The 23,504-nt window shown below is 28.4% G+C and overlaps 5 protein-coding genes across 8 annotated transcripts; 3 read left to right on the top strand and 2 right to left on the bottom strand.

Annotated features, from left to right (window-relative positions):
• Nucleotides 1-274: 274 nt before the first annotated feature.
• Nucleotides 275-11,678, top strand: LOC122633152. 4 transcript variants are annotated; one of them, XM_043820724.1, is made up of 18 exons: nt 276-541; nt 1,234-1,378; nt 1,508-1,645; nt 1,747-1,827; nt 1,901-2,036; nt 2,153-2,626; nt 2,714-2,980; nt 3,053-3,270; nt 3,349-7,383; nt 7,467-7,608; nt 7,711-7,902; nt 7,999-8,412; nt 8,517-8,849; nt 8,975-9,131; nt 9,189-9,603; nt 9,680-10,301; nt 10,369-10,768; nt 10,937-11,678. In XM_043820724.1, the coding sequence occupies exons 2-18, from the start codon at nt 1,252-1,254 to the stop codon at nt 11,231-11,233; spliced, it is 8,448 nt and encodes a 2,815-aa protein (XP_043676659.1). In that variant the 5' UTR covers nt 276-541; nt 1,234-1,251; the 3' UTR covers nt 11,234-11,678. The 4 variants fall into 4 exon arrangements, with proteins under 4 accessions (XP_043676658.1, XP_043676659.1, XP_043676656.1 ...); XM_043820723.1 differs by having other exon boundaries at nt 275-541; nt 1,234-1,645; nt 8,535-8,849; XM_043820721.1 differs by having other exon boundaries at nt 1,234-1,645.
• Nucleotides 11,679-12,243: 565 nt separating this feature from the next.
• On the top strand, nt 12,244-14,120 carry LOC122633213 (D-aspartate oxidase). Its single transcript, XM_043820872.1, has 6 exons — nt 12,244-12,529; nt 12,832-12,952; nt 13,110-13,255; nt 13,326-13,482; nt 13,561-13,845; nt 13,905-14,120. The coding sequence occupies exons 1-6, from the start codon at nt 12,345-12,347 to the stop codon at nt 14,016-14,018; spliced, it is 1,008 nt and encodes a 335-aa protein (XP_043676807.1). The 5' UTR covers nt 12,244-12,344; the 3' UTR covers nt 14,019-14,120.
• On the bottom strand, nt 13,847-17,042 carry LOC122633211 (histone acetyltransferase KAT8-like). Its single transcript, XM_043820870.1, has 7 exons — nt 16,720-17,042; nt 15,911-16,170; nt 15,750-15,840; nt 15,532-15,659; nt 15,233-15,463; nt 14,915-15,159; nt 13,847-14,830 (listed from the first exon to the last, which is right to left on the bottom strand). Exons 1-7 carry the CDS (start codon nt 16,913-16,915, stop codon nt 14,611-14,613), a joined length of 1,371 nt encoding a protein of 456 aa, XP_043676805.1. The 5' UTR covers nt 16,916-17,042; the 3' UTR covers nt 13,847-14,610.
• Nucleotides 17,043-17,120: 78 nt separating this feature from the next.
• LOC122633210 (nucleolar protein 11) lies at nt 17,121-19,810 on the top strand. Its single transcript, XM_043820869.1, has 5 exons — nt 17,121-17,376; nt 17,701-18,229; nt 18,309-19,339; nt 19,434-19,569; nt 19,679-19,810. The coding sequence occupies exons 1-4, from the start codon at nt 17,245-17,247 to the stop codon at nt 19,560-19,562; spliced, it is 1,821 nt and encodes a 606-aa protein (XP_043676804.1). The 5' UTR covers nt 17,121-17,244; the 3' UTR covers nt 19,563-19,569; nt 19,679-19,810.
• Nucleotides 19,811-19,831: 21 nt separating this feature from the next.
• Nucleotides 19,832-22,619, bottom strand: LOC122633212 (cytochrome b-c1 complex subunit 2, mitochondrial). Its single transcript, XM_043820871.1, has 7 exons — nt 22,480-22,619; nt 21,758-21,894; nt 21,355-21,546; nt 21,055-21,271; nt 20,503-20,934; nt 20,191-20,412; nt 19,832-20,083 (listed from the first exon to the last, which is right to left on the bottom strand). The coding sequence occupies exons 1-7, from the start codon at nt 22,522-22,524 to the stop codon at nt 19,997-19,999; spliced, it is 1,332 nt and encodes a 443-aa protein (XP_043676806.1). The 5' UTR covers nt 22,525-22,619; the 3' UTR covers nt 19,832-19,996.
• Between the last annotated feature and the right edge of the window lie 885 nt (nt 22,620-23,504).

The raw sequence follows: 23,504 nt of genomic DNA, 5'->3' as shown, positions 1-23,504 counted from the left end.
ACTTAATAGCTATTTCTTGTAATGATATAGTTAATAGTTTTTTATATTTCGTAGTAAAATAATGTTTCTTTATTTATAAGAAAAACGATTAAATATTTATTTGAAAATTTAGTTGAAATGTCGTGTTAAATATTTGTATTTGTGTATATATATATATATATGCATGAGCACATTTCATATTATAGTTTTTCTTATTGGTAGAGCTTAATAGATTTAAATAAAAACTTATTGTAACATATTTCCACCAGAGGCGCTGTAAACAGTGAACAAAGCTAAATAGAAGGGAAATATCGGATTTGATCAGACCTTTTAACCTACTAACAGTTTGTACTCATTTGTAGTGTCGACTTGTCGTTTAAATAAAATGTCTGACGCTTTTCATTTGCAAAATCTGTTGAACATTGGCAAATAGTAGGAACAAACTTACTTATATTATATTAGAAATATTTTATCTATTAAAAAACTTTCACTTTATAAAATATTTTGACAAATTTTGCAAAAAAAAATGTATTGCTTTGTTACTTAAATATATTGTTATAAGGTAAGAAACAATCATTTACACGATTCAATATATATTTGATCTTTATGATTTAAAAATATTGTTGCTATGTGACAATATCATTTTAATAATGAAGTTATATTTTTACAATTTTTTATTGTGGAAAAAGTTAACTGTAATCATATAAATTTGTCTTAACCTGTTTAATATTTTTTGTTTGAATATGAATTTCTTTGTTTGTGCGATTTAGGGATAACGTAAAGTTAATGAAGTTTCTTTAATTTTCTGCCATTAAAATGTAATTAAAAAAACCATTTTAACATTGAATTTTAATAATTAATTAAATGTTTAAAGTAATGTGCTGCTTTGAATCTTTTGGTAATAAAAGCAATATGTGAGTACAAAATATAATAGTACGTAGAGTATAAAATATATAATGTGCTTACTTTTTTAGTTTACTAGATTTTATAAATGTTTATTCAATGAATTTGTTATGGTAGAAGCTTTGATATTTTTAAATTGAACTTGAATTTCTTCCTAATTGAATACATATAATGCTATAATAAAAATGAAGTTTAATAAATGATTACAACAATGCTTAGAAGGAAAAATAATTTTCAAGGATGTTTATTATATATATATGTATATATATGAAGATATATTATATGTATATATATATATACTCTTGATCTTATTATGTTTTTTATTTATATTCTTTAATTTTGTTAAATTAGCTTTAGGAAAAAGGCATCATGTCTGGAACTGAGGATGCTTATGCCCCAGAGGAGCCTACACCAGACATTTCAATGTCTTTAATAGACATACAGATGCCTGAAACACCTGAAAGTACTAGAGGCCAAGCAAGTGATGGAGATACATGTAGGTTAGAAAGTCCAAGAATGCTTAAACCAGTTCTTGGTAAAGTTCAAGCTAAAAAGCGATTAATGGCATTTGCAAATAAATTTAATGTATTACCAAAAGCCTCAAATAAATCTTCTGTACCTCAAGCACAAGTTATTGGTACTATAAAAGATACTGCAGACAATGAAGATAATACCAGTGATACAAAATCAAAGACAAAGACAGAACATAGTCAGCAATCATACAATCGTTTCTCAAGTGGTAGTAAATTAAGAAAGAAAACAGGTATAAAAATGAAATAGATTTTTTATTTATTTATTTTTCTTTTTTTCTCTCTTTTTTAGTTAATATTAAATGTAATTACATGATTCATATTTCTTATTTAGAAGAAAAAGTTTTGGCAATAGAAGAAATTAGAAGAGAAGAGTCTAAAAGTAAATTATTATTGGCTGAAGCCATGGCTGCAGGTAATTATACTTTACATAACGTATAATTACAAATTTTTAATGCATTATATAATTTCAACATGTTTTTGTATAGCAAGTTTGGAAGAAGAGAGTTTTAACAGAAATAATTCAACTATGTGGGAAACCTCTAGAAGTTTAAAAGGAAGATCTAGACAAAAAGACGCAATTTCTTCTCAAAGGGGTTCAAATAAATCTGTGATAGAACGCAAGTATGTAAAATAAATATTAAACTATTTTCCTAGTTTAATTTTTATTGTGCATCATGCAATAAAATTAAGACATTAAGAATTGAAGCATGATATATAAAGTATTAAATATTTTTAAGGAGAAAACAACATAACAGAGAAGAAAAAGAAGGAAGTGCAAATAAACAAGCTAAAGAACGACATGAAAGTAAAGAAAAATATAACTATAAAACGTCTCTTCAAAATAGAGAACAACAAAGAAAAGATAGAGAAAGGAAGGATGATAAATGTAAACGAGATGAAGCCAAAGTAGAGTTAAATCGCGATAAAAAAGAAGATGGAAGAGATAAAAAGGAAAGTTATAAAGACAAGAAAGAAGAAATAAAAGAAAAAAAAGAAGAATTAAGGGACAAAAAGGAAAAACAAAATGACTTGCAAGAAAATGTTGTAGATGTAAAAACTAAAAAAGATAACAATAAATTGAAAGACAAAGAAAAAGAAAGAGAAATAAAAAAGTATGATTCGTGGGCAGAAATGAAAAAGTCAGGTATAACTTTGGATGAAGTCATTCAATCAAGAAAACAAGAAGTTTCAGAAAGATCTATAAAAAGCAGGTTTGTACTCTTTATTTAGTTTATAATTCTAATAGAATTAAAAGAAGAAATAACTAGGATGGAATATCAACGTTTATACTATTGCAGGACAGTGCAAGATTATGCACGTTACTTAGATCAGATGTTGATGTTGAGTAATTTTCGTTTGAAACGTACTGCCTTAATTGCTGAAGGACTAGATGGACCCAAAGGGTTTCCACCTGAATCTATTAAATTAACAAAACGTGGACGACAATTACTTTACTGTGAAAATCCTCGAATTTCTCTTTTATTAAATCGACAGCAATTACTTCAGGCTGTTACATTGGATCGTCGGGAAAAGTTACAAGATATATGTGATGCAACATCTATACAGTATAAACAATTTTTTCTTTTCAACTTTTTTCCTTTATTTTTTACAATCTAAGTAGCTATTGATTGTTGTAGAATCGACATAGAGGATAATGAAGAACCATTGTGTTCTCGTAATTGGTATAAAAAAATAAATATAATTAAACCTAATAGTGACACAAAATGGCAATTATCCATTAATGTACAACCACCAAAATCAAAATGGGATAGTGAAGATGAAGAAATTTCGCAAGAAAATAATGAAACAGGAAATGAGAAAAAACAAATGGAAATAGAGAATATCATCGAACAAGGTTAGATTATTAACATATTATTTATAATATATAAGAAAGTACACAATTTTTTTTATAGATAGAAAATTTAATTTTTAGGAGACAAAGTATCAGCATCGATCTCTGATTCGCCTAAAAATAGCGAAAATATAGAAAATATAGATAATCAGAATAATTCTGACGTTAAAAAACCTGAGATTTTAGATGAAGCATCTGCATCTCCAATTTTATTATCTACAGGAAATGAAAAATTAGCTTCAGAATACGAGCAATTCATGAAAATGGTGTGTACAGATATTCCTTTACCAGATACAGTAAACACAGTACAAAAATTTTCTTCGGAAAAATGTTTGCTTAAATCTGTATCTCCATCAAATTATCATGAATTTAATATAGAAGTCACATCATCAGAAGATAAATGTAACACTTTTTCTACAACTAAAAGTATAGCATGTGAAAATCAAAATAAAATTACTAATGAAGTATTAACTGAGAAACAATTGCAAGAAAACGAATGTTTAGAAAATTCGTGTATAACGTTTCAGCCTTCTGAACATTCCACTTTGTCAGTAAACTCGCAAGCTCCTATGCAAGAAAATGAAAGAATATTTGAAAATTCAATTACTCGTGAGGAAGAAGAAATAGAAGGGTCAGAATCTATACCTAATGATTGGGAAAATGTTAGGATCAAAGTAGAACACTTGAGCGATGAAAATTCTGAACCAAGAAAAAGAAAGAGAAAGAAAAAACGCATACAAAAGAAAACATCTAGTAGTGAATCATCTAGTAGTAGTAGTTCCTCAGATTCCGAAGATAAGAAGACAAAACGACGCCATAGCAGAAAATTATCACAGGATTCAAGTTCATCTGATTCTGATAGTAGCGAAAGTAGTAGTACAAGTAGTAGTAGCGAGTCTTTCAGTTCGGATAATAAAAGAAGAAAGAAGAAGAGGAAGAAAAGAAAAATTGGAAAAAGAAAAAGGAAAGCAAAAAGAATAGCTAGGATTAAGAAAAGACGTAGAAGAAAAATAAGTTCGCCATCGAGTAGTAGTGAATCTGATGAAAGAAGAAAAAGAAAAAAAATAAACAAAAAAAAATTAAAAAGCAGAAAAGTATTGAATGAAAAAGAAATTGATAGCAGAGAATTAATAAATGAGGTTTCAGATTCAACTATGAAACATACATTACAAATACAGTCTGCATCGAAAAAAATTAAGGAAGAAATGAATGTAGAAGGAGAAAAACAAAATTTATGGGAAAATAAAAACAAATCTGTAATTAACAAAGAAAAGCAAGATAAAACTGCAGATAAATTCTTAGAGGAATGGGAAGTAAATTCGGTAATTATAGCCAAACGACTTGAAAGTCAAATTTCGGAAATGAATCGTGATGTGAGTAAGTTGAAGGATGACGAGCAAAATAAGCTTAAAAAGATCGACAGAGGAGGAGACAAAAACGTTATCGCAATTGAAAAAATGAATGAGAAGCGATCTGATGACAATTTTTCAGAAGGAAAACAAAAAATTGAAAATGATTTGGATGAAAAAAGGAAAAGAAAAAAAGACAAGGATAAGAAAAGTAACACTGAATTTCTTGCTGATTGGGAAAGAGAAAGTGAACGTATAGCACGGCAAATAATACAGGATGATATGAAGTTTTCAAAAAAGCTGGAGAAACATAAGAAGGAAAAATGGAGAGAAACAGAATTTGATACTTTGAATGTACCGTCATTAACACAACTTGAAAAAGAAGTTAGTAAAGGGCAACTATTAGCGGATGAATGGGAAGTAGATAGTTTAGAAGCCATTGCAGAATTAACAGTTAATAAGAGAAAGGCTTCTTATAGTTCTACAAAAAAATTGGAAAAAGAAGTGAAATATGATAAAAAAACGGATACATATATTGCAGTGGATAAAGAAAGTGCAAGAGAAAATCGAAAGAGAATAGAGAGATTATGTACTATAAGAATATGGGAAGATGAAGAGGAAGAAGGTGAGAGAGAAGCAATGATGCTCGTACAAGAGAAAAATAAAAGGAAGAAAGATGATTGGGATATTGAAGAAGAATCATTTATGCATACTAATGAAAAAGGAAAAGATAACATTGATACGAGTAGTGTAGCCAGCGCAAATAGTGTTGCTACAACTAGTGTTAGTGACATTGATATTTCTTGCAATGCTCAATCCGATTTACCTATTATTAATTACGTTAAAAATAGTAAAGATAGAAATAGCGTGGAAATGCTTGATAAATTGAAGGAAAATGAATTTAATATCAATAAAAAAATTAAGAAAAGTCGTTGGGATATAGGATCGCAATCCGATGAAAAGATGGAACTCAAAGCTTCTGTTATGTGGGAAGAGGAATGCGTTGAATGGTCAAATCGAACTAAATCTGAACATACAAGTAATAGAACATCTATGGATGAAAAGATTTCATTAAAAGATAAAGTCAAAGATGATATTTGCCATGTTGTAAATCAACCATTAAATATTGAGACATTCAATTCTAAATACTCGGAAAATCCTACAAATTTTCTTAAAAGAATGCAATCTTGTACTTTGAAGTTAGATGATAAGGAATTATTAGAACAATCATGGAGTGAAAATGCAAATATTGACACAATTATAGAAAATACATCAATTATGAATAAAAAAAGTCCATCTACAGAACGATTAAAAACTATTCTGGATATTGATACCAAATTAGGTCAAAGGAACATAGAATTATACAGCCCAAGTTCTCCAGCACCATCTCAGAAGTCTGAGGATATTGAAGCTTCTTCTAATGGCAGTATTTCAACTTCTTTGAGCAAAATTAGATCGCACGAAGACAAAAATAAAGAATTATGTCAGATAGAAGAAAAATCAATATCTTCTACCACTATAGCTGAGAATACTATACCATTACAATTAAAGAAGTTCCATGAAAACATATGCATAACTCCTAAAACATCAACAACAAAACATAGTCTTCAAAATATGAGTGTTCACTCAAAAACAGAAAAATGTAATACAGTTGTTACTGAAAATTCAGAAAAGTTACTTAATAATTTACTTGTCAATGATTCATGTTCCGATGCACATTCATCTAAATCTTTACAAATGGATATGTTTGCGGAGTATGAAACAGATGTATCTTATAATAATGAAAACGTTCAGAATGTTGATGCAAAAACAGAAATTAATATAAAAAATGAGGAGACAAACGAAGAAAAAGCAGCTTTTAAACTTATTCCAAAACAATTTTTAATTCGACGCTCTAACGAGCATGATAAATCAAAAAAGACTGAAGTGCCCTTACTTGATTCTGCACAACAAGTTGCAGCCCTTTTAACAATCCAGAAAAAGCTTTTACAATCGCGTATATTAGGCAATGACAAAGAAGATACAGAATTTGCATCTACATGTATAACGGATGCAAATAAAAGTGTCGATGCCAATATTATAAGTACTGATGAATGTTCTTCTATTGATCATGCTACAACTGCCACTAATGTTCAATTGGGATCAAAAGAAGAAATGTTACAAAATTCACAGCTACAAAGTACTCATTCGACATTTCAAACATCCAACATATATTCTGATCAAAGTGATGAATACAAAAATAAAGATAAGAAAAAAGATGAAAATAATAAAACATCTAAACTTGCTATTATTGAAGATAATAGCGATATAGACATACTGCGAAATACAAAAGCTTTAAATAGAGAGCAGAGAAAAAAAAGACCTCTTAAGCAGGAAGATGATAAACGATACAATGATCGTAATAAGGATAAAAGGAGTAGAAAAAGTAATGAATTGATCAGAGGCAGAATTGATAAGAGAGATTATAGAGGTTCTAGAATGGAGTACAATGAAAACAGAAGAAAAATAAGTCCAATGAGAAACAAGAGGAAGCACATCGATAGTCCGTGTACTTCTTGGGAATGCGAAGGAAGTGGAAGTGGTAGCCACAGCCGTAGCTGGAGTCGAAGTCGAAGTAAAAGCCCAAGAAGACGGGATGAAACTGTTGTATATATTCGAGATAGAGAAAGAAAATTAAATAGATCTACTAGAACAAGGAATACAGACGATCGAAAAGATAGATTTACACGAAGTCCGGAAAGATCAATTACTACTAGTTACAACAAATGTAAGTGTTCAATATGCATACTATATTGTATATCGTTTATTGAATTATGCAAATACATAACTTTAAAACGAATATATTTGTAGCAAATAAAAACAACCGTGATGAATGGAATAAAAGAAAATATGATAATATGGATAAAAATCGGGAGAAAGAAATGAAACCATATGATCCAATCGAAATTTTAAGGGAAAGAAATATGGAACTTAATAAACATTCTGAAAATAGGTATTGTTTTAATGTCTATGCATATCATTTGATCATTTATACAATTAAATCAAATTAATTAAAATACATTAATTCGATCGTACATACATTCAAATCTTTCAGAATACAAATTGAAGAGGAGTTGGATCAAACATTTTGGCAATTTGAAATGGACAATGCTTTACGCGATGGAGAATCTTTGGATTCATTTAGTAATCAACAGGATATGAATCTAGACTATAATAATAGATCCTACTTTAGAGACGAAAGTTTAGAAAGAGAAATTATGGAAGGTCCTATTTCTTCTAGACGAAGGTACTTTCTCCTTGAAGGAATATTATAATAATAATGAAATTGAATATCAATTTATGAATGAAAAACATTTTTATACTTTCATTATATTAATTTCAGCAAAAAACGAAGACTAAACACACGACGAGATATGCAGTGGTCAAAAGTAGGCGATTCTACAGATTTAGAAAAATATAACCATTCTATGCGAAGAACAGAAAAATTCCCAAGAAGGTTACGACTATCTCCATGTTTAAGACATTCACCATCTAGATTATCCGTGGACAGATTTAGATGCATATCAAGATCGCGATCAAGATCGTGGACGCGATCAAGATCAAGGTCAAGGTCAAGATCGAGATCAAAATCACGGTCGCGATCGAGGTCGCGATCAAGATCAAAATTGCAATCAGGATCTAGATCAAGGTCTAGATCGACATCGAGAACAAGATCGAATTCAAGATCGAGGAAACGAAGTCCCTCGAAGTCCCTGGAATATGAATCAAGATTATCTGAAACACTTCGTCTCTCTCGGTATAATATTATTTCATTATTTTTTTTATACAATAAGATTTTTATCAATTCATTATATATGTATATGTAAATGTATATTAAATCATACATTTTTATATAATCAGGTCACCTTCTTTATTAAGGGATAAAATCAATGGAAATATGAGAGAAAGAAAAGAAGGAAGAGATAGTAGAAAAAATTGTGAAGAAACTGGTAGGCGCATAGAGACAATTGTGCAGTCAACATCTAGTGTGACGAGGGTAACGGCAGATTCTACTGTCATGGATACAGAGATGCAGATTACTGGCGGTGTTGATAATGTATCTTCAAATTTCCAATATTCTGGTGTGAACGAGTCTAGTAATGATTACTATTATACGGAGAATAACTTAACTTATCCTCCTTGCATAGATGATTCTGTTGCAAGTTCTCCAAAACGTTTATCGCTCGACGACAGGTAGTAACTATAGTAACACAAACCTTAACTTATCAATTTTATCTTTCCATAAGTTAAACGTTTCACTAGACCTAAATGATTTATATTTTACATTTTTAGATCAGTAATTATTTATTTAATTGCAGATTGGAATTAGAATTAGGAATTAAAAAACAGCATGAACAAGAAACAAATATACTCTCTGATTATTCCAATAATTTTAATGCAAATACTGTTGTATATCCATCCCCTCCACCACAACAGCAACAACAATTGTATCGCCGTCAACCTACAGTATTGCAGGTAAATAAATACGCGCGCGTGTGTAATTAATAAATATTACAACAATTACGTGTACAGGTGGGCAACGTTTTACAAGTGGTACCTGCAGATTATAATGGAATATCTCCAGCACGTACAGAAATACCTGCTATTACAACACCTCCGATCGTACATGGATCCAGTCAAGTTGTACGCGTTGGTAATGTCCTTCAAGTAGTACCAACGTCTTTAGATTGGAGTGGAGCTACGCAGTCAACTGTGGATCAATCAGGAACAACTTCATATTCTACTGATCCTTCACCTTCTCCTATTTCAGTTCCTGTACCCGTTCCTGTTCCCATGCCAGTACCCACTATTCCTTCTGTAGTATCAACACCAACACAAAGTTCGACCTTGTCCCCAGTGCCTTTGTCTCTATCAATTCCTGTACCTGCACCTGTACCAATACCAATTTCTTCAGCAGCATATCCAAGATCAGAAATTACAGTACAGAGTAAGTTAAATTTTTATATGTTAAATTTTATTTCAATAAATAGGAAATAAAATTATACTATATATATTAATTGTAGAAGTATCAGCACAACCAGTATACAATTATGAAGCAATACTTGAAACTCGCCGGAAAGAAAGAGAAGAACGTAAGAGATTGCGCGAAATGCGTAGAAAAGAAAAAGAACGCAGACGAATAGAAAAAGTTAATCGAAGAGCACTTCGACTTCTTGAGAAAAAAACAATAGGTACACCGCAATCAGAAAATACAACTTTATTGGATAATCGAAAGATACCTCCATCTATAGATCGATCGGTTATAAAAGCTCTTCATGAAGGAGATGAAGAAGCTACTTTAGATGATCAATCAGGAAAGGAACCAGATAATTCAGTTTCTCTAATAACTTCTGTGGAAGAAGAAGAAGATGTTGCAGGAGATGATGACGAGGATGATGAGGAAGAAGAGGAAGCAGAAGGAGAAGATGAAGATGACGATTACGAAGATCCTGAAGATGATGAAGAGGAAGAGGAATTAAATGATCAAAAGCCAATATCTAAAATAGAAAATCGAAAGGAAGAGATTAAAGATACAGATATACCATTAAACGATACGAATACAAATCAAGTAGAATCCAAACCTAAAGATTGGCCGTTATTACCTGTAGCACCTTTAAAAGGAATACTTATATCACCTGGTTTTAGGTATGTAAAGTTTTCAATATAAAAATATTCGTCTATATTTGTTTTATATCGACAACATATATTGCAGGAAAGATACATCTTCTAATGAAAATGTAGATAATCTTACTACAGTAGATGATGACAATGAAGATTGTATAGAAGAGGAGGTTGATATAGAAAAAACAAGTGATATAAACAAAGGAGATAATACCTGTGAGAATAAAATTAATATGACAAAGAATAAAACGAAGTTAAAGGTAAAAGTATCACAAAAGAAAAAACGAACAAAAAAATCTGTTCAATTTGCTGATGGTGTAAAACCTGGTGAAGGGACTAGTCCCAGTGGTGGAGAAGGAGATATGCCATCTCCACCTCCTCCTTCAAGTACGATGTCTCAAGACAATCCTTGTGACTTAAAGAGGTCAATTTCTAAAAGAATGAAAAAAGAGAAGAGAGCAAGACATCCCAAAACAAAGAAAAAAGTTAAAGTATGTTAAAAAAATTAAGGGTTTCTAATTAACTTTTTATGTGTATATATACAATAATGGATATTGCTGTATCCTTATTTTTTTAATTAGAAAAAAGTTTATATTGAATAATTTATTGTCAAAATACTGTTATATACATATTAAAGTTAATATATATTAATATTTTAGGTAAAAATAATTAAGTTGAAGAAACCACGCGTTACTCCTTTGTCCGCTATGATGATAGAAGATTCTGATGAATTGGATGATCTTCCACCGCCGCCACCACCACCAGGTTCTCCTCCGCCTCCAAATTTATGGCCCAGTTACCTTTCAGCATATAGTGGAACAGTTAGAGCTACTGAAACACAATCAATTGTTTCAACACCAACTCCGGTACAAGCTCCACCACCACCAACTCCATTACCACTTCTAGTTCCTCCACCGCCGTTAAATTATACGATACAACCTTGTACTAAGGCATAAGTGTTTAATCGCAATATGTCTACTTTTTTATTGGGACTTCAATTTTATCTTATTGTACAATTCTTTTATATAGTAATTATGAAATAGCCAATTTATACCAGTTTTTCTTCGTGAAAAAATAAAATACAACATAGGATATTTGGTATAAAGGAAAGTAATGAAGCATTATCTTGAATACTATGTGATTAATGATAAAAGAGAAATAATTATTCGAGACAGTGCAATTTATTGCTTTTGTAAATAGCTGGTCGATTGCAATAATTAGGGTGATATGATATTCTAAAAAAAAATTATGTTAATCCTTGTTCCAATATACATTACATCCTGTTTTTCATATTCATTGCATTCGTTTATTTTTGATAGCAAATGAAGAAAATACAGCGATAAATGTTTACAATATGAATTAAAAATAATCTCGTTAAAAATATTGCTAATATATTAAGGATAAACGTATGTATATTTTATTTTTGTAGTTTATTAACATTGTTCATTTTTTTAAATTGTGAATAATTTAAAATTAGCCACGACAAATTTTTCTCTCTTGCTTTGTAATTTTTATGCAAACATAACAAAATTTGTATATATATATATGCGTACATATATGTGTACGTTTAATATTAAGAATAATTCCAATTAAAAGTAATCATTTAAATAAAGGAACAAGGTAAATTTGGATTTTGTTATTTAACCATTTTATTATAAATATCCAATAATCTAAAAGTATATAATATTTCTTTCATATTGTATTTATTAGATTGAATTTTGAAAATAAACATGTTAGATCATGTGATACTACTTGATCAAAGCATGTATTAATTTATAAAAAAAAGATGTTAATACGAAATTAAATCATTTTAGTTTCTTACTAAATAAATAATTATTATAAGTGGCTAGTCTATATTTTTATTTATCTTTTTTTATATTTTTATTTATTTATTTATTTATTTTTTTCTTTAATAATTATATATCACTATATATGTTGCTTATGTAGATTTTATATTTAGACCAATGGGATGTTGAGTTGCGATATTTTTTCGTAGATAACAATTTTTATTATCTTTTTATTAAAGGAGTGATAATCAAACAGTAAAATTCTTCTTTGAAAGAGAAAATGAAAATTGCAGTTATTGGAGGAGGTGCAGTAGGTTTAACTACTGCGTTACAAATACAACGTACATTGCATAATGCTGAAATAACTATTTTTGCTTCCGATTTCGATAATATTGTTAGTAATGTCGCAGCTGGAATATTTCGTGTCGGATCGTCATATAGTGGACCTACTGAAGAGATAACAAGGTAAATAATATAACGTGATCTTTTCTGTTTTTTGTTTTCCTTGTACATTTTATTTCACTAATGGTCAAAGGATATTGTCAAAATTATGTTTTTCTGGTCAAAAATTAAAAAGAAGTATACTATTACTAATTCCATTATACTTTTAATTGCATATACATAAGAATTAAACATTTGATTATTTTAACATTAGAATTATTTTCTTCATTTGTTTTAATAAATAAATATTTTTAAAATGGTTTTGTGTGTAATTTTTATATAATGAAATGCACAAGAAAATTCAATTACAAATGATGTTTTTGTAGAAAATGGATAGAAGATTCATATTCATATTATGACAGTATATGTAAACTGTCGGATGCATCTAAAGCAGGAATAACAACTATCTCGGGTTATATATTCGCTAATTCTCCAAGCATCGTAAAGGTTTTAATGAAATTTGCTTAATTATAAATATATACGTATATATGTTTTCGAGTAAAACGAAATATAATAATAATAATTATACCGCTATTGCACGCGTAATTTATATCTTTTCTGTAAAAGATTATAATTGTTTTTTATTAAAATTATTGGTAAGTAGAATCATTGGATGGAAAAATTGGTGCCTATATACAGAAATGTAACAAAAGAAGAATTCCAATTAGTGGGAGGTAATTGGAAATTTGGTTGTTTTTTTACAACACTACTTACGGAATGTAAATTATATCTTCCTTGGATTTTACAACAGTAAGTTATTTTTTATGTTGCAAATTATCGATATGACAATCAATAAAAAATTGTAAATATTGTTTTATAGATTAAAACATAATGGAGCTGTTGTAAAGAAACAGAAAATAGACTCATTTAAAGAATTAACTACAGAATATAATATAATAATGAACTGTAGTGGACTCGAAGCTAGAAATTTATGCAGTGACAGACATATGGTTCCAATACGTGGACAAATTATTAAAGTATGTTTTATGCATAAATATAAATTATTACTTTGCTTATTAACAAAGATTAATTTTGCATACATTTTCTATGGATAGGTTGCTGCTCCTTGGTTAAAAACTTTTTTTTATGGTGAGCTAGATACATATATAATTCCTGGATTTAATGGAGTAGTTACTTTAGGTGGAACTAGAAATTTTGATTCTGAGAATATGAAGTTATGTCCATATGAATCTGCTGCAATTCGTACGCGATGCGAGACGCTTGTGCCATCTCTTCGAACAGTTGAAAATATACGAGAAGAAGTAGGTCTAAGACCACACAGAGATGGTGGTGTTAGAGTAGAAGCAGAATTCATTACTAATGGGTGTAGAAAAACTACGGTTAGTATCAATATCATATTTGTTCATTAAAGATATAAATTATAAAACAATTGTTGTAGATAATACATAATTATGGACATGGTGGTTATGGTGTTTGTACAGCTCCGGGTACTGCTCAATATGCTGTACAATTAGCTATAAATGCTCATAGATCATCTATCGCAAAACTGTAACTGATGTCTAATACATGTCAATACTGAGAGTTAATTAATATTTGTAAAGATATTATTTGTCTGATAAAATATGGGTTGATAAATATATATTTTATTACTGAATCTATAAAAAAGAATTATATTAATATTATATATCACACCTGTTCTTAGTTTCATATAAGGTGTTTCAAATTTTATAAAAAGTTCAAATATTTAATTTTTATAAACTTGAAAAACTGTTTTATGTGTGTAGGTAACCCTTTGAAAATTACATATTGATTAATAAATAAATATTTTTTATTTTGTTTTCTAATTTAAAATGTGATGAGATAATAAAATTCTAAATATTTTACAAATTTTAGACATTTGAATTACTATAAAAATGAAAGCTACAACAAATGAACAAAGCACTCTCTGTATCAATTTCTAAACATATATCAAATTTATACGATCTTTTCACATTATGTATATTCATAAAGAATTCTATAAGATTGATATTATGATATATCTCTCTATCTTTAGCTTTACTTTATTCATAACACGTAACTAGTCAAAAAAATTAATAGATCACTTTTATAGTAGCAAAAATTGTTGAGTTAAACCATTTCATATTTTATTTTTTACCAGGTTTCACATTTTTCCGAGGTGGTGCACCCCATCTTAATGCACTACTATCTACAGTAAGTCTGGGCCTTTTATATTGACTACTTTTTATATGTTCTTCAACTAATTTAGGAGTTACACAAATTACATGTTGACCTTTCCAATATTTTACCATATTCATACTTTGTAATGTTGATATGATATCTGTTTGTGAAATACTAGTCATTTGGCTGAAAAATGAATCCTTAATTTATATATAGATACATATATATATATATATTTATTTTTTATGTAATATATTATTATCAGTTTACCTTAAATCTTTAATGCTAAGTGTCCCGCGGAAATCTCTAAGAATTTCTAAAAGTATCCAACTCCAATAACTACGATAAGATAATTTTCCTAAGTCACTTAATGGCTTTTCTGGACTTCCAACAGTTTGTTCAATTCGACTAAGTTCATAACTAAAAGCAATAAGCAATTTTCCATATCCTTGTCTTTGAAATGGGGGTAATGTTAATATACAAGCTACATTATTGCCATCAGGAGACTCTTTTTCCTACAAAGAAAAACTACTTATATATTTGAGATATCATCTATTTGATTAATTTTTAAAATAAACTATCTATTACCTTAGAAAAGTATCCAACTAAATGTGCTCCATGTTTATCCACTTCACATAAAATATAAAAAAGAAACGGTTCAACATCAAAATAAAGTGTTTTATGATCCAAGAATAATTTTGCTAATAAGCAAAGATTCTGGCAATAAATTTTATGTTCTCTACCATCCACTTCCCAAATGCTCAATGTTCCTTTACGATATATTTCTTTCCCAACAGGCTGTCTATGAGTACATTCACTCTGAGAAAAAAATTAATATTTATGAACTAATAAATAATATATGAATAATTTAATAAAGTAGATCTTACCATGTGATATCTATATGTTTTTTCAAGACGCATATATTTCAAGCAATACTCGCAAATCCAAAGTTTTGGTTGTTTACCATATTCTTCTGGATATGGACTGAAGTACCAAGTATCAATCTCATATTTTCCTACAATGAAACTTCTAAAAGTCATGAGACTTATTTTATGATAAATATGCATTGTACATAAATATGCAAAATATACAAATCAACATTTACCAATTTGAATTTTATCAATATATTTAACTTTTGTTATAGCTTCATGTTCTTTTTCTAAAGCAGCAGTTGTTGGGTCCATTTCTGCATAAGTCTACAAAAGTATAACAATAGAAATTAAAATTTTCAACATGAATTTTATATATAATAAAAAAGTAATATACCTTTTGTATGTGATTAATTTCATCGTGTCTTCTTTTTTGATTTCTTGTAATTTTACGATCAGAAGAATCTGCTAATAAATCATTGCTAGAATTTCTATCTCCACTTTTCCAACTTCGATCGCTCATATCAAATCTACTGGACATAATTCTATCACGAGGTACCCATTCATCCAGTCTTCTGTTGTGTCCTTCGTAGTGAACATAGTATTCATAATGACTTTCATTTTCATTGTAACGTGTTTGAATAATTTCGGCAGGATCTAAATTTGATAATTCATAAATAACAAGCATGAGTAATTCAAATTTTATTTTAACTCTATAATATTACATAAATAAAAACTTTAAATTCTTGAAAAGAAATTCATTTATAGATTTATAAACTTAGATTGCCAATTATTTTAAAAATATAACTTATTTTTAAATATATAACAAATCTATCATAATACTGGTAAATATCTTATCTAAATAAATACTATTATTATCTGTGGAAATGAATCAATTATTTTACAAAATTATGAATCTATACCTTATCAGTATAAAATATATCAATTGTATATATTTCTTGAAATTTTATAAAATCTTCAGAGTTACAACATTACAACTATTATTCTTTGGATTTAATAGAATTTTCTTGTTTTTTTGTATGTTACGTTAACTGAATAATATTAGTCTGTTGTTTAATTTCTGATGAAAATATTTACAGTATCGTGTAAAAGCCGGCAAAGTAAGAAACAAAAACTAAAGAAAAATAAAGTAAGAAAATCGAATGAAATTAAATAAATAAGCATGCTATGATATTATTTATTTACGCCACGAATCATCGGATCTTCGAACAAGATAATGTTCGCCGATATCCAGCGGTAATTCTTCGAGACTGTCTGCGTCATCGCCGGATCCCTTCCCGCCATTTGTCAGCGTACCCTCACGTTTCTCGTGCTTCACCATTACATCTTTTAATCCAGCACTTGTGTTTTCTTTACTCTTTTGTTCTTGTAGTTCAGCCATTTTTTAGTAGTATATTACTACACGATAAGACGATATTCGTCATCGAGAATCGTCTGTAAATAGATGATCATTGCATTCACTGACGCCATCACCTTCACCTTCACGTTTATACCGTGCTATTATTCACGTGGTGCCCTCTGAAATTATTTACTTCAATATATACGTACTACATCAATGACTGATTTCAGATAAGTCCGGGCGTCGTTCTAGTCAAATGTGCGAAGTTGTATGTGTATTCCGCTGTACTAACTTGTACCGCGAATACTCACGTGTACGTAGTTTACCGCGTTTTCTGCTGATGTTCGGCTTTTTTCTAAAATATTTATGAAATGGCGAAACTCAGTTCATATTACACGTTGTGTCCGTTAATCGACCAACAAAATCTTTTAGGAGTCCAAAAAGATTCAGATCCGGGATGTGCTATCGTTACTCTTGGTAGAAATATTGTGATAAGATACAAGGTTAGATTTTGCTCCAGTATTAATAAATCAAAGACAATAATACTATTTTAATAATATTATTTTATACAATCAATTGGTTTTGTTATTAATTATATATTTTTAGAACATGATCTTTTTGCAAAAGGAAATGAGTAAATAACTTTGAGATCCACATAAGCAAAAGATATTAAGAAGTTTTCTTTCTTATTGTTTACATTATTGGCTTTGTTCAATTCTTATATATTTTTATGTAAAGAATTAAATATTTCTTGGAGATAAATAGTGCTATATGTATATATGTACATAAATAATATATATAAATATATAGGTTTATTATATTTTTAGTTGCAAGACTTAAAACAAATAAGTAGTTGGTCAAGCAAAGAAAGACTTACAACTTCAGTAATTTATGATAAAACAGCTCATCGATATGCAGCTGTATTTAATGAAAGAAAGATTAAAGTATGGTCGGCTGAAGAATCTGACTTGAATAATGTAAAGGGATATAAATTTCAATTTCCCTTCCATACAATTTTAGTTCATGACGATTTACCACCAGTACTGGTACAACAAAATGGAGCTACAGCATCTTTAGAATGGGCATTACAGAATAGAAAATCTTGGTGTAACAAAGGAATTTTAAATTTTGAAGAAAAATTATTAGATTGTCAGTTAATATACTTGAATGGCAAAGCAAGTTTATGTGGATTAACAAAAATAGATCAAACATATAATTATATTATTGTTGAACTTGATAATGATAACTATGTACAATCAGATCATATTAAAAGAATAGAATTGAAGCGTACTTCAGAAGAACTTGTCGCTTATGTAGTCATGCAGAACAAATGTAATGCATATCTTTTAACTTTGTGTAAGTAAATACTTTGACAAGTTAATCAATATAAAATTATATCATTATCTGTAACAAATTATTATCTATTCAATTTTAGGGTCTCATGGTAGATTGTACAGTCATTCATTAATGGATATCTCTGATTCAGAGCCAAGTAAATTACTCAGTGTTATTACAAATATTGATACAAAGTATCCTGTGATAATGACAGCGTTGAATGAAACAATGATAGCTGCTTATGGAGCAGATGTATCAGAAGAAGGTGCTGTTTTAATGATATATAATGTGCAATTTAAATTAGTGCAAGCAACTCAAAAATTAAAACTTTATACGAAAGAAGCTAAATTGTGGAGAGTAGAAGATAAGTTACTACTTGCAGCAAATAGACATTTAGCTGTTGCTCCGTATCGTCTTGCACCACAGAGGATAGCAGCTATGCTAGGTTCATCCGTACGCTTTAAAAACAATAATGAAAATGAAGAAGATGAAGTAGTTATAGTGCAAGATTCAATAATAGCTCAATGGGAAAATACACAACCAAAACCATCAAAATTTTTGGAAAATGACATACCACAAAATATATCAAAACAAATATTGTCTTACATAAGTGAAGGATTGAGTGATGCAAGAATACAAGAAGTGTTAATACCACAATTAATTGAATTTAAAGACATTATTGCAATAAATTGGTGTTTAAATACTTTCAAGGATTTACCTGAAAAATTATTAACAGATTTATTAGCATTTTCATTAAGAACTTCAGATGATGTATTTATTCCTTTGCAAAATGGTATAAGTAATGGTATGTCTGACCAGAAAACTCTTTATACAAGAAGTAATTTTCTAGACAAAATCTTCAGTATTAGTTATTCTGATGTTTTTTTATTATCATACCTAAAGACAGGTTTAAATTTTAACGAAGTACTTAGATTGTTAAATTATTTAATTGAAAAATTAGATATTCAAGATACTGTAAATAATGGGCTTGATACATTTGAGCCAAATAACAAACAGTTATATGATTGGTCTAATCTTCTTCTTGATTCTCATTATCAACATTATATTTTATCACAAGATTCTCAAGTTTTAAGTCTTCTTAATAAGTTGAGTTTAATATTGGAGGAACATGTAAGTATTTTTAGAGATTAATAATCAATTCAACTTTTTATACTAGATCTATTTTTTTTAGCAATAAATTAAATTTATTAACATTTTTTTTTAGTTTCAATTATTGAAGGATTTGGAAAATTTGAGACCTATGTTACAAAGAATAATAAATGGAAAATCGCTGAAGCCTTCTGTGAAAAATTACAATAAATTTTATTCTATAGAAGAAATAAAATTTTATTAAAAAATATGTAAGAATTCAATTACATTACAATTTATATTATCAAAGTTATATTTGTTCTGTAAATAAACAATAATATAATTTTTACTTACATCGATAAAATAAATCATTTTCCTTAGGTTTTTCATTTTTAGAGGAATTACATTTTCTACAAAATTATTATTCATCTGTCTTAAGATCAGTTTATATATGGTAACTTGTACATACCTAATTATTATACTGTTGAAATTTTATATGTAACACATGTTTTATTTTTGAAATAAAAAACAGGATAGTAATTTTTATTTTTATTTGGTATGTACAGAAGCATTACATTACAATTGCAATGGATCATGTATATACTGTTTTTAAGCACTGGTAAAAGCGTTCATTCGCTTTACGAATCTGGTGTTTATTAACAATTGATACTAATTTCGTAAGAATATCAGACTTATTATCTAACTTAATTCATCTAAATTTGGAACACTGCAAATATCACCGATTGCAGCTAGAGATGGTTTACCAGAGCCTAACTTTCCAGCTACCTAAATAAACAAATATTAAAGATTCAAGAAATTAGCGAACTATTGTATTTAGTTGAAACATTATTTAAGATTCATGTAGAAAATTTTAATCTATGTGATTTACATACGTTTTTAACATCAGATGCATTGATTTTATCTACACTTGCAACAATTTCCTGTGCTGTACAAACTTGACCCTTAAATAAAGCTTGCTGTCGAAGAATTTCTAAAAGTCCAATATCATTTTCAGTAGCATATAAAATGTCAGCCTTCAATGCATTTTTACCACGATTAATGTCAGCATCTGACAAATGAAGAGATTTCAACAATTTATAGGTACATGCTGTTATCTGAAATATATATGTTTGAAATTATATAAATTTGTTTTAATTGCGTATATTAACGTATCTAATAGTGATAATTGTAAGGATGATATTCACCGATCCAGCAATACTAGGTTCACTGCAGATTATAAAACCAAATAAACCGGAATCAGAGTAAACAGCATTAAAAGCGGAAACAGCAAATGATTGTTTACCAGCAATACCAGATACTGTTTTGTAAAGGGGACTTGCGCTCGATCCCCATTTCACTTGTGGTCCAGTACCCAAAGCTCTTTGTAATACAGCCAATGCTAAAACATCTTTTTCCTTATTCAAACCTGCAGATTCTACAGCTACTGCTACACTGGCAGTTGACGAATTACGCTCCTTACGAAGTTCTCCACCATAATATTTTGCAGGTTGATCACAAGCATCGCTTGATTTTACATTTAAGGCTGAAGCAAATGAACATATTTTCGAAAATGGAACACCTGTTGCAACAACAGCACATCTTGATCCCGTAAACCATGAATTAACAAAATGCTGTAACTACAAAGTAATAAACATTTATTACTATCATGTATATATATATTTTTTGTTGTATATATTAATTGTTATTATGCAATGGATATGCTTATATAAAAAATAATAAATTTAAATACTACTTACAGATTCTGAACTAATTTTTCCTACTTGTCGCTTTGGTGAATACAAGGAATTGCCAAGACCTGAACGATAGGCAGTTCTATGCAGAAGTTCAAGCAGACGTGTGGTTTCGGGTATTCTTGATAACTCATAACGTAATCTAGGTAATTGATCTGATATTTCCCATGGCTTAAACACTTGTTGTGTAGCAACATCTTCTAAAAATTGTAAAGCTTGATCCCTAGTAAAGTATAAAGTATGTGGATATTTTTTTCTATAGACAATGAACTATGTAAGGAAAATAACAATACAAATTTTGCTTACAAATTATTTCGTGTAACTTGTAATGTATATGCAATACTTTCACGATCACTTGTAGCAATTATATTTCCTCCAAGTTGCTGTATATTCCTGGTTATACCAAAATAACTGGAACGACATGTAGTCAAACCAGCTGCAATACGTAAATGATGACTAATACCTTGAGTGTGATAAGTTTCATTTCGTGGACCAGCCCTTAATATAACATTTATTTATTATTAATTTATTATATGATATATATTCTCCAACAGTATCTTAAATAATATATGATATTTAACTGATTATAGTTTTTTAGAACTTGGTAATTAGAATGTCATAATCTTTTTTAATCATATTTAATGTAATTATATTTATAAAAATACTATAAAAATATGAATGATGCTTTGTATTCATATTTTCAATTTACCTGAAGATAACAGAAACTTGTGATACAGGATTATTATTATCAAGAGATACAGCTATAACTTTATTATTTAATAATTTGGTTTCAAGACAAGTTGCGGCAGAAGTTTGGGTAGCAGTGGCAGTTGCATAATGTCTCACCTAAAATATAAAATTTATTAAGTTATATTTATTAATAATATTTTTAAAATATAAAAATACGAATATGTCATATCAGTTACTTGATCATAGATGAAGAAGAAAATATAATAAATATAATGTTAACGGATTTTATATGAAATCATTAAAATAAATAATAGAAATAATTTATAAATTTCAATAATATCAGATATTTGAAAGCTATATCAAAATGCAAAGCGAGTTTATATCAGTTCCTTATTAAATGGAATTTATTATAGAATTTATTACAAAAATTATAAAATATTTAATTATTTTTACACCACATTTTAATTCTGTATATGATTTTAGTATTTATTTTATACAAATTCTTTTAATTTTATATTTAAATTAAATATTTTTCATGAATAATACATGAACAAAAATTTAAAAGCTCAAATATGAACCTGACATATAAAATACGTGAACATTTACATAACACTCATACTAATCAGAAATACTATATTTCAGCAGACATGATTGTATTTTACACCTGATAAAGAAGTTTATAGTGTCTATATGTTTATTTTATAAATAATTATAAATAAAAGTATACAAATTAATAATTACCGCAGAATTACGTAGAATAGGCGATCGTACGGCAGAACAAGCCATTTTCGTGTTCCTTGACGACTACTTCACGAAAATGTAAAAAGACGATTGTGTGTGTTGCGTGGCGCTGGAACTAGAAAGAATATAGTCAAATATCGATAACCATTTGAGGCGCGAATTTTTAAAAGTCTATCGTATTCACGTTTTTAACACGTCGAAAATTTAGCGTACAAAATATCACTTTGATATAATAAATAATGGGATAAAGGTAATAAATGAATAAAGACACAAAATGTATTATTTTGGGTTGTTTTATGACTGCTGCATTCTATTATTATTACAATATTAATAAACCCGATACAAATATATTCTGTGCCACATTTGTACTCGTGAATTTTATTCTTTTGAATTTTGCATAATTTTTACGATATTTTTCATTTTAAGCTTCTTTTTAACATTACGTATAATATATAAAATACATTTTTAACTGAACTGAGTACAATTAATGTAACTTAAATTAATTGAAATCATTGTCCTACAATGATCGAGATATTTACTGTATTTTATAATATTTTTATAACCCCATTATTTTTTAAAAAGAATATGAATAGAATATGAACATATGCCCAATTTAAATATAGATTATATTATAATTATAAAAATCTCATAGCAATAGTTTCGTTAATCGTAATTTAACTGTTCTAGTGCAATAGTTATAATAATCATAACACATCATTGTAATAATCGGATATGTGTATCTTCAATTCACATACTTTTTAAAAAATTGAAATCAAAGATTTTACAGAAATTTTACTTATTAATATTTTGTGCCGAATTAAATAAAATTGTTTGCACTTTCTATCGAAATAATTATAAAAATAAAAATATAAATTTACAAATTATATACTGTACCTTTCATATATAACATATATAAATGTAAAACATTTTTACATATCTTCATACAGTGTATATGTATATAAAATAAAATAATCACAAAATTTGACAAAATATCATAAAATTTTAACATTATTAAGATAGTATTT

Source organism: Vespula pensylvanica, chromosome 11 (genome assembly GCF_014466175.1).
Source record: "Vespula pensylvanica isolate Volc-1 chromosome 11, ASM1446617v1, whole genome shotgun sequence".
NCBI classification, from domain to species: domain Eukaryota; kingdom Metazoa; phylum Arthropoda; class Insecta; order Hymenoptera; family Vespidae; genus Vespula; species Vespula pensylvanica.
The sequence above is the reverse complement of the archived record's forward strand: the minus strand, read 5'-3'. Positions and strand labels throughout refer to the sequence as shown.

Coding starts and splice junctions, on each gene's coding strand:
- LOC122633152 (XM_043820721.1), top strand. CDS start 1,252: ATGTCTGGAACTGAGGATGCTTATGCCCCAGAGGAGCCTACACCAGAC. Junction 2,981..3,052: donor TGTGATGCAACATCTATACA/GTATAAACAATT, acceptor TGATTGTTGTAG/AATCGACATAGAGGATAATG. Junction 7,609..7,710: donor AATAAACATTCTGAAAATAG/GTATTGTTTTAA, acceptor CAAATCTTTCAG/AATACAAATTGAAGAGGAGT.
- LOC122633211 (XM_043820870.1), bottom strand. CDS start 16,915: ATGGCTGAACTACAAGAACAAAAGAGTAAAGAAAACACAAGTGCTGGA. Junction 15,841..15,910: donor AAATTAATCACATACAAAAG/GTATATTACTTT, acceptor ATACTTTTGTAG/ACTTATGCAGAAATGGACCC. Junction 15,660..15,749: donor TATTGATAAAATTCAAATTG/GTAAATGTTGAT, acceptor GTTTCATTGTAG/GAAAATATGAGATTGATACT.
- LOC122633213 (XM_043820872.1), top strand. CDS start 12,345: ATGAAAATTGCAGTTATTGGAGGAGGTGCAGTAGGTTTAACTACTGCG. Junction 12,530..12,831: donor CCTACTGAAGAGATAACAAG/GTAAATAATATA, acceptor ATGTTTTTGTAG/AAAATGGATAGAAGATTCAT. Junction 12,953..13,109: donor ATTCTCCAAGCATCGTAAAG/GTTTTAATGAAA, acceptor ATTGGTAAGTAG/AATCATTGGATGGAAAAATT.
- LOC122633212 (XM_043820871.1), bottom strand. CDS start 22,524: ATGGCTTGTTCTGCCGTACGATCGCCTATTCTACGTAATTCTGCG. Junction 20,935..21,054: donor GAAAAATTAGTTCAGAATCT/GTAAGTAGTATT, acceptor ATTACTTTGTAG/TTACAGCATTTTGTTAATTC. Junction 20,084..20,190: donor ATGCATCTGATGTTAAAAAC/GTATGTAAATCA, acceptor TTGTTTATTTAG/GTAGCTGGAAAGTTAGGCTC.
- LOC122633210 (XM_043820869.1), top strand. CDS start 17,245: ATGGCGAAACTCAGTTCATATTACACGTTGTGTCCGTTAATCGACCAA. Junction 17,377..17,700: donor ATATTGTGATAAGATACAAG/GTTAGATTTTGC, acceptor TTATATTTTTAG/TTGCAAGACTTAAAACAAAT. Junction 19,340..19,433: donor GTTTAATATTGGAGGAACAT/GTAAGTATTTTT, acceptor ATTTTTTTTTAG/TTTCAATTATTGAAGGATTT.